The 9,122-nt window shown below is 49.1% G+C and overlaps 1 protein-coding gene across 1 annotated transcript; it reads right to left on the reverse strand.

Annotated features, from left to right (window-relative positions):
- Positions 1–3,665: 3,665 nt before the first annotated feature.
- On the reverse strand, positions 3,666–9,122 carry LOC123157333 (squamosa promoter-binding-like protein 15). Its single transcript, XM_044575592.1, has 11 exons — positions 8,862–9,122; positions 8,013–8,766; positions 7,604–7,797; positions 6,669–7,519; positions 6,482–6,556; positions 6,276–6,383; positions 6,072–6,189; positions 5,828–5,963; positions 5,601–5,745; positions 4,884–5,504; positions 3,666–4,793 (listed from the first exon to the last, which is right to left on the reverse strand). Exons 2-11 carry the CDS (start codon positions 8,720–8,722, stop codon positions 4,362–4,364), a joined length of 3,390 nt encoding a protein of 1,129 aa, XP_044431527.1. The 5' UTR covers positions 8,723–8,766; positions 8,862–9,122; the 3' UTR covers positions 3,666–4,361.

Below are 9,122 nucleotides of genomic sequence, written 5' to 3' on the forward strand. Positions count from 1 at the left end.
TGGAGATCCGCCCAATAGGTTTGGAAAACTCCATTCCCAGCTTGGCCTTCATAAGCCTCGGAGTAACTTGCATAATGCGAGCCCAAATCGCCAAGCGATCAAACTGACCTTGAAGAGGCTGAATATTCAGGTCAAAAACCTTTAGGAGCACCGCATGCTTGCCAACCATCCATGGCGAGCCCTCGATCACCCTCGCTTGATCTGCGTGGGTGCCAAATTCCGCAGCAAAAACATTGTCCCCCCAAGGATGAAACGGTAAGCATTTCGTATTATACGACGCACTTGTGCATTGCAGAGCAAAGACAATTTGAAGACGCTACACAACTAGCAACGGTGTACAGGCACTCAACGTTGTACAAGGCCGTAGCGGCTCGTAACTGCATTGCATAAAAGATTATTAAGGTACTAAAGCCAGATTCCCTACATGCATACTTATATATAGTTGTATATTGTTTGTATAAAAAAGTAAGTGTTTTGAGTGATAAATTTATAAAACATTATTATGTTATTTTCATATTCGCGTCAAATTTGGTTATTATGATATATACTAAAACTATACTAAAATAATTTGGTGTATACCATATTTACCAATTATCAATACCGTGCAAATCAAAAACCATATAAACCGAATGCACAAAGTTATTATTAACATGTGATCTAGGGGCGGACGGGCGGACGTCCGCGGCCCCCATGGCGTGTTCGTGGGAGGAGCATGTCATTTTATCCCGGTAGCCGTCGATCCAATTCATGCCGAGTTGTTGACTTGTAAAAAAGGATCCGATTAGCTCGCGAAGCTGGCGTTGAGAAGATTATCTTGGAGACAGATAACAAAGGAGTTGCCCAAGCGTTGATGCAATAGGACATTGATCGGTCCAGGTTTGGCCCTCTCAGCGAAGAGATAAGGAGCTACTTGCCAAAATGGCGGAGCGACATGTGTGTTGGGCTAGCAAGACAGCCAATCGTGCTGCACTGCTGACCAGGGAAGACTGCTTAAATAAGTTGTGTAAAACTTGGCTTCATTTTTCACCGGGAATGTATTTGTGTCATTCTTGCGGCGGAGATCGTCATGAACTAAGCAATAAATAGCAGCATTTTCCTTGAAAAAAACATGTGATCTAGTTGTGAATATCTCAACGCGAGAAATGCAACGGTGAAAATGTTCGTGATTTGGGCGCATGGTTGAAGAAATAGAACGTTTTGAAAAAACGAATGAATAGAAAAAATACAAAACCCACAGTTGCGACAAGTATGACAAATACAGTGTATCACTTGTCATCATGAAAGGAGGTGGGAGTGACATTGATCCTAACCCGTGATTTAGTCAATTTTGTGATGAAGATACGTAGTAGTAGGATTTTGCATGTATGGGCCAAGATTCACCTTTTTTTAGGGAAGGCCAAGATTCACTTTTGCTTTACGAAATTACTGGGCGGACGACGAGCGCCAGTCAAACTATGCATGATGCGGATTGAACGGCCCTCTCGTATTTTACCTGACGCATGGATAGCTTGATTTGAACCGTCGTTCGCAAATCGTCCAACATATATCGTGTGTGTAGCAGCACTCTTTGCTTTACCGAGGGCCGTTTGGACAATACCTCGAGAGCGATATCCAGAGAAGACATGGCTGGGCTCAAAAGATCGTACCTGCAGTGTAACAGAAAATCTTACCAGAAGAACTGTAAGCGTGCGCCTATGATTTCACTCTTTTTTTTTCTTTCAGAACTTTTTATTATAAAAAATTGTCAGAATTGTTTAGTCTTCTGATGTGGTGGTTCAGTTGGTCGTGTTTTCAGTCAATCGGCGCGCACTGTTGATGCCAGCCGCCCAGCCATCCATCCTACGAAAGGTGTGCCAAGGTGTAAGATGGATCGATCTGTCGGCGCCCACGGCCGCGGACACTCATCGCGCTCACGGCCTCGTCCATCAAGCAGAGCAGTTCACGTCCCCGCTCGCGATCAGCCGGCCGCAGCTGTCGCGCAACGACTGTTTCCCTCGATGCTTTCCGGCTCTCCCGGGTGGATAGACGTATGATGATGTTCACGTCTTGGTCGTCCGTCCGCCCTGCCGCTGCGGGCGAGGGCCGGTCACCCGTGTCCCTGATCGCCACGCCCAGTGACCCACCCAGGCCATCTTATCTTGTCCGGAGGCGGAGGGGGGTCGATCGGCTACGTCCGTCTGCCCAGGCTAGCCGCCACTGTAGCTAGCAGCGGCGAGGATCGTACGTGTCTTCCTTCTCCCTGGGCCACCTGATCGATCGTGCAATCATTTAGGCCCATCGTATCACATGCAGTCAGCCGAAGAATCGATCACATGTAACGGGGGTCATGGTGGTGGTAGGGGTCATGTCATGGCGTAGAAAAGGCGCTAACGGGTGGAGTAGCTGACGCTACAGTTGACGTGCGAGCAGCCTAGTGCGAGTCACTAAGATTTGCGCTTTTACGCTACACTATAAAAAAATGTAGTTGACCCTACAATCTATTTTTTTAGGCTACGTATTTATTGAGTGATATTCCAGGTAAAACATTGTATAGAACCAGCTGCAGGAGATCCCGTTTCAAATTGCAGATGTTTTCTATTCGATCGTTTTATGTAGCAAACTGGCTCAAAAACCTTATGTCGTGCTCATCCTCTCAGCCGGCGGGCCGCGGACGTGAACGTACGCTCCACCCGCCGTGACGGGGTGCTTCCGTCGCGTGTGGCCGAACGTTCGCTTCCTTCCGTTGCACATCACCGGCTCCCGGAACGGGACAGAGAAGCCGGCCACTTGTGCTCCGAAAAGCTACACGCCACAAGTCCCTAACCTCTACCCGTGACGCACTGCTCGCGATCGACCGCCAGTGTGCCGCTCATGGCCACACGCAACAGCGTGGTCCATCTTGTTAGGCGCGCGCGATCGGCACCGTCCGCCGCCGCCTGCCGATCGACACGGGCACAGCGAACGGTGAGCGTGGGCGAGAGAAGCAAGCAACTGGCTGGAAAGAGGGGCGCTCGCATGCTCCTGCTGTGCCAGTAGCAGCTAGATCGCCACTAGATGCCGTACGTAGGTAAAGCGGCCGATCAAGGCTGGCGGAGCGAATCGATGAGGACGCGGGAGGGCGGGTACGGCGCCCCTGCGTGCCGTCGCTGTAGGCGAGAGATGGGTTGGCACCGATCGATCGTGGCTGCATGTGTGTGTGGCTGGGAAGCAAGCGTCCAATCCGATAGCCATGTGGGATGGGCAAAGGGGGAGGGGCGAAAGCCATCGGCCGCTCGACACGGGCCGTGGAACGCCCATATGCGCCCCCAGGAGGGAAAGGCATCGTTTCCTACCGGGCGAGCTGTGCAGATCACGCGTCTGGGTCCGGCTTCTGCCCGGGGCGTGCCAACTTCGGCAGAATCTGGCCGGCGTGTCCGCTCGGCGATCCACACACGGCGCGATCCGGAAAAGCTCCGGCATCTCATTCGCATCACGAGGCCCCCGCGCCCGCAAGGATAACACAGCACAACTAGACTTTTTACATCAAACACGGAAGCGAATCAGCATAACGGGCATTTTATTGTACTCCCTCCGTCCCAAAATAAGTGTCTCAACTTTATACTAACTCTAGTACAAATTTGTACTAAGCTCAAGACACTTATTTTGGGACGGAGGGAGTACTTATTTATCAAGGACAAGGAAATGCATGCAGAAAAAGAAAGATAGATACCCAGGCTTTCTATCAAAACAGGATGAGAACTCCAGAGTTGTGATGGTAATCGAATAAACCAATAGATCCGGATACACATGTAAATCTGCCTCATTCCTATTTAGCTACTGACACTATCGACCATTTATACTTCCCCCTGCTACCGTCTAAAACACAAGACAAAACAGTAGGACTGTATTTGATACACAAAAAAGATTTAGTAAGAACAAAGACCAAGATAAATAAATACCATCTTATGATACATGAAACAGCAGATTCACACTTACACCAGCAAAAAGAAATCATGGGTTACTTACTGATTAACCACAGAACTATTGTTGCCTCTGTCTTATTGCTCTTGACATTGACCAGCTCTTGGTACCTTCCTCCCTCATCACAAAACTACTATGTGCCAACCCTGCCCAAGTTTATCTTTTGGCAGGGTTCTCCAATCCCCTTTTTCTTGATTCTCAATCTCCCCTTAGAAGCTGGCTGCTGATTATCGCCACATATCAACACTTCTTTCCGGCAAGGTTTTATCCATGCAAATATTACATTTCACCATCCATAACCATGGACAGAGTTCCATGGAAAGTGGAGCAGTTAAAAGCGATCTGGTTCCACACCTTCTGGTTCTTGTAAGGTAGTTCCTTAATAACATCACACGGCTAAGTAATAAGGTATCCTCCAATGTCTATGTAGGACCGAAATCCAACCTCTCCCACTTGAAGGACCTACCAGAATTAAACCGCAGCAAAGCTCGCATGAATACACAGACACAGACACACACTGCTGCTATGGCAAGCATTGAATGGATATAGGGGCGAGCCAGCAATCCTCGAGAACGCATAGGGCGTCTTAGCAAGCCAGACTCCAAAATGGCGCACTGGTTGCAGGATCTTACTTCCAATGCTTGGATCCCAGATGCATTATTCACACCAACATTCCCTGGTTGATCCATATGAATTTCACCTTTGTTGAGCACAATGGTAACCTGGCTATTCTTCCTGTCCACAAGCTTTCGTGTGACAAGTTCATTGTATGAGCCATTGTTCCTGAACTTAGCATACAGCTCAGGAGATAGCCCTTCATCGTCTAGCACGGAGTGCCAGCAGCTCAAACCAATCTGCAGTAATAACAAAAAACAGAAGAGTTACCAATGCGAAATACTAAGAAATAACTATGATAAAGAGAGGTTAAATTATACAGGGCTTACCTGTTGAGGATCATCTGTCAACGCATCAACTATATCCTCTGCATCATCAATGGATGCAGCTAGATGTAATGGAGTCAAACCACCAGGGCCGGGATAATTTGGAAGGAAAGGGTACAGTTTGGAATTGTCAGGGCAAATTACAACAAAATGCACAAGCAAATGCACCATGTGGCTACTCTTCCTTTTCACTGCCCTGTTCAGAAGATGAATCTCGGAGAGCATCTCCAGAGTCTCATGTGATAGCTCCTCACTAACCATACTTCTCTTGGAAAGAATTTCGAGTAGTGTTTTAGTGAGGGAGCACCAGTTCCGCTCATTTGAAAACAACAGAAGGTGTCTGAACCGTGCAGTAGAGAACTGAATCAACTCTGAATCAGAAACATCTGATTTGGTGGAAGGTGTGCATGCAGCAGCCTTCTGAAAGAGCCAGCCAAGTTCATTAAGAAAATGCAGAACTTGATCCCTTGGCTTTAGCCGCCTAGCATCATGGACCTGATCATCTGGAGAGACATCCGGAAACCGCGAGTCTTCAAGTTCATCTTCAAGGTTTCTTAACTCCTGACAGATGCTTTTATTCGCAAAAATAACAGGGAAGCTGTTTCCTCTGAACCTGTTCTCAACCTGCACGTATGAACATTCAAAGTTGTAATCACCTTCCTAGTGCTAACTAGAGTAAATCTTTACATATCTAGAGCAACCGAGGTACAAAGTACAAACCTCAATAAAGCAACGCCCAAGAGTAAGACTTGGTTCTCCCGGTAAGTCAAAGGTCTCAACTCCTGAATCATCATATATAGTACCCGGATACGCTGAACATAGTACCTCTTTTGATATATACTTCCCGGCGCTGGTGCAGTGGATCCTGCATAGATTCAGAGTCAATGGTCAAGCAGGAAATAATTACAATACCCACAAAAAAAACTATTTTACAACAGGGAACTTACTGGGTGCCCGGGATTGTTAGATTACGGCCCTTCAGAACGAGGGAGGTCTTTCTCCCACCAACAACAGCAATTGGTGTCACAAGGGTCAACTCAGGGGTATTCCATGTTCTCCATGATTTTGAGAGGCGGGTCATTCCTGGAATACAAATTTGATATCAACCAAAATGAATTCATACTCAAAGCCCATCGAAGAGTGAACAGGAATAGAGAAGAAAATTAACACACAAATAGTAGTTATGTATACCATCTTTGTACGACACCAACTGGTTGTCGCTTCGAACTAAAAACCTCCCTTTTCTCCAGAAATCCAAATCAGAAGCCTGAACTAACGAGTTTACTCGCTGGAGGAAATTTTCTTCAAGCTACATTGAAAATCATACGATGTTAGATAAATTTGCAACAATTCTATTGCATGCATTCGTTTTTGCTAGTGTAGCAGCAGACTTACTTCATCCCATGCAATAGTTGGCATTGACAGATACATGGATAGTACAAGGCAACCAGGGCGAATGTAACCCTCCATTTCAGTGGGGCTGTGTTTCAGCCAATTTACAACCTAAGCAAGGAAGGAGAAACATTTCAATTATATGGTGAGTGAAATGCACTGGAAGAGTGCCTTCCAGTTACCATGTTGGCACAGTTTCGTGGCCATACCTCATCACGAAGGTTCCCAGGGATTGAGCCAGGTTCCTTGCCAAAGAGCTTGAATATAATCTTTCCAGTACGGTCCTACAAAATGGAAAATTGTGCGCAAATTAGGTTGAAAGCGCATCTAAAATAATAAATGACACCTTGGCTTGTGACACAATCAACTGAAACAGCAAGCTTCGATATAAATTACCTGTCCATCTGAATTTGATGTTGATGTAGAATGGTCTGAACCAGATGTTGAAGCATAACATGACTGGTATGTGGGGTTTGGTGGTGACCCATTTTCCGTTGGCCGTTCTGAATCCTTGAAAAGCTCAAGCGGTGGCGCACACCATGCCCGAGTGGTACTGTTCTCAACTGTTGCACCATCTTCTCCATAGTCAGCAATACGAGGATGCCTAATGCCTTCATTTACTGAACGGGTGGGGAAAAATGTGTGTGTTACAGGTGGAGAGGATGAAGGAGACCTCTCGTCCATAGGATTACTGCTCTCGGAAGACAAGTACTTATTTGCAGTGTCCATTTTCACAGGAATGTCCTCATTGTTACCAAACAATTGCAGCGACAAGTACGGATGGGTATCTCGGTCTGGCTGCTTATATACTTCAGGTGGACTTCCATGGGTGCTGCTACTCCTTATCATACCAGCTGCGGGAAAAGGTCGAATAGATTTCTCATGGGAATTTACAACACATGCTGGCTCTGTTGAATGACTCTTGCTCTTGTTATTACCACTGCTATCACTGCTCCCCTGGGACTGGGATGTATTGGTCTCGGGGGTTGATGTCCCAAGAGCACCAGATAGAACTGTCAGCAGATCCATGGTTGATGGCACAGTCTGCTTGTCGATCACCTTTGTTGCATTTTGGACAGAAGAATCTTGTTGTTGCCCCTGCGAGGCATTCAAATCAATGGCTTCTGACGGAGGAGACTTTGCCAGGGAGTTTGCATTATTGATTGAGTTTATTTTGCTTATGATTTGGACCAGATTATCTTTATCCGGTATCGGAGGGATGCTGGGCAGTTTACCAACATTACCACCTTTCAATGCAGAGACAGGAAAAATAGTAATCAGGTTCAAATCAACAAGTGGAAGAGTATCAAGTTCAGTAGGGGATCAAGTACCTTGCAAGCGTGCAATAACAGTGATCAGATTGACAATATCTTGTGTCCTATTTGCTGCATTTTCTTGGTTTTCAGGAAGCAGCAATTGTGAAGCAACATCTGTTGGCTGGGTTTTCCTCCGCCGTCGGTTGTGTCCAGCAAGCCTTCGCCTGCAACTCCTCTTACCCTCATCGAACTCCGAGAGCGGATGAAATCTAAATGATTGACCAGAAGAACCAACTTTTAGTAACTAAAATGCTCTCAGCCTACATGGAGGTCATAAACATTGGAAAGAGAAACCATTTCCCTGGCCCAATACACACACTAGAGCAACTGGTGGCATCATAGACATAAATCCCTAAAAGTGGCATCATAGCAAAGAATCATGCCACAAAAAATTTGGGGGGAAGTTTGCAGGCACGATCATTACCTACTACACTGCTGGCAGAAGCGCTGCATCTGGTTGCCAACTACCGCCTTGGTTGTCTTGCTGTGGATCTCACACACCTTGTGCCTCCGGTGGTAATCCTTGGCGCTGGTCAGATCCGCGCGGCAATCATCCACCTGGCACATGGGATAGCTGCCGCCTCCGCTAGCGCTCCCTCCGCCACCGCCACCGCCACCTCCTCCAGAAGCAGTTCCGGGCGATCCAGACCGAACCCTCTTGCTAGGCCTAACAGCCTGCTCCTGTGACGCCCGTGCAGGCGGAGAAGGCGAAGAAGACAAGGTAGTTGTCGGGCTCACATCCATCGCCATCGATGCCTCCTCCCGCAAGGTCAGCTGAAGGCTCAGGTCACCGGCACCCCCGCCCCCCTGCCGCTGCACCTCGGCAGCCGTCGCCGGCGGCGGCTGCGCCTGTTGCTGGTGGTGGTGATGGTGGTGGTGGTTCAGCCCGCCGCCGAGGCGGAGCGCGTCGGAGGACGGCCTGGCGGTGAAGGCGCGGCTGTCCCAGTCCCACATGCTGGGGTTCCAGTTCCCTCCGGCCGCGGCGCCGGCCCCCATCGCGGCGTTCTCCGGCGGCTCCACGGCGGGCCACGGGCTCCCGCGCTTCCTGGCCGCCGCCGCCGCATGGGGAGGCAGCGGCTGGATCTGGTGCAGGTACAGCGGGGAGGCCACCTGCGGCCCCACCTCCCTCTGCATCACCCGCGGTCCTGCGGTTCCCACGCCCGCTTCTCCCCTCGGATCTGCACGAGTCCAGCGCCACAGCACGGATCAAAACCGACGATCGCCGACGAGCGGGGGCTGGAGATTCGATTGGAGCAGTTGGCTAGTTAGTTACCTTTGCGCGCACGGAAGCTCGGCGAAGTCCCGCAAGAAAACCGAGCCGCCCGCCTCACCTCATCTCGCCCCCGTAGAGAAAACAGGAGCGGGAGAAGGCAAGCACCCCGGAGAAATGGTGGAAACGGCGGCCGGAACGCGAGAGCGCGGCGCTGGCGAGAGGGGTGAGGGATGGGGGGGAGGGAGACGAAGACCGAGTGGGGGAACGAATCGAGCCGAGACGAAGAGACGGGTGGGAGGGGAGGGCGAGCGCAGCAGCGCA

The sequence above is a fragment of the Triticum aestivum genome, chromosome 7B (assembly GCF_018294505.1).
Source record: "Triticum aestivum cultivar Chinese Spring chromosome 7B, IWGSC CS RefSeq v2.1, whole genome shotgun sequence".
Lineage (NCBI taxonomy): Eukaryota > Viridiplantae > Streptophyta > Magnoliopsida > Poales > Poaceae > Triticum > Triticum aestivum.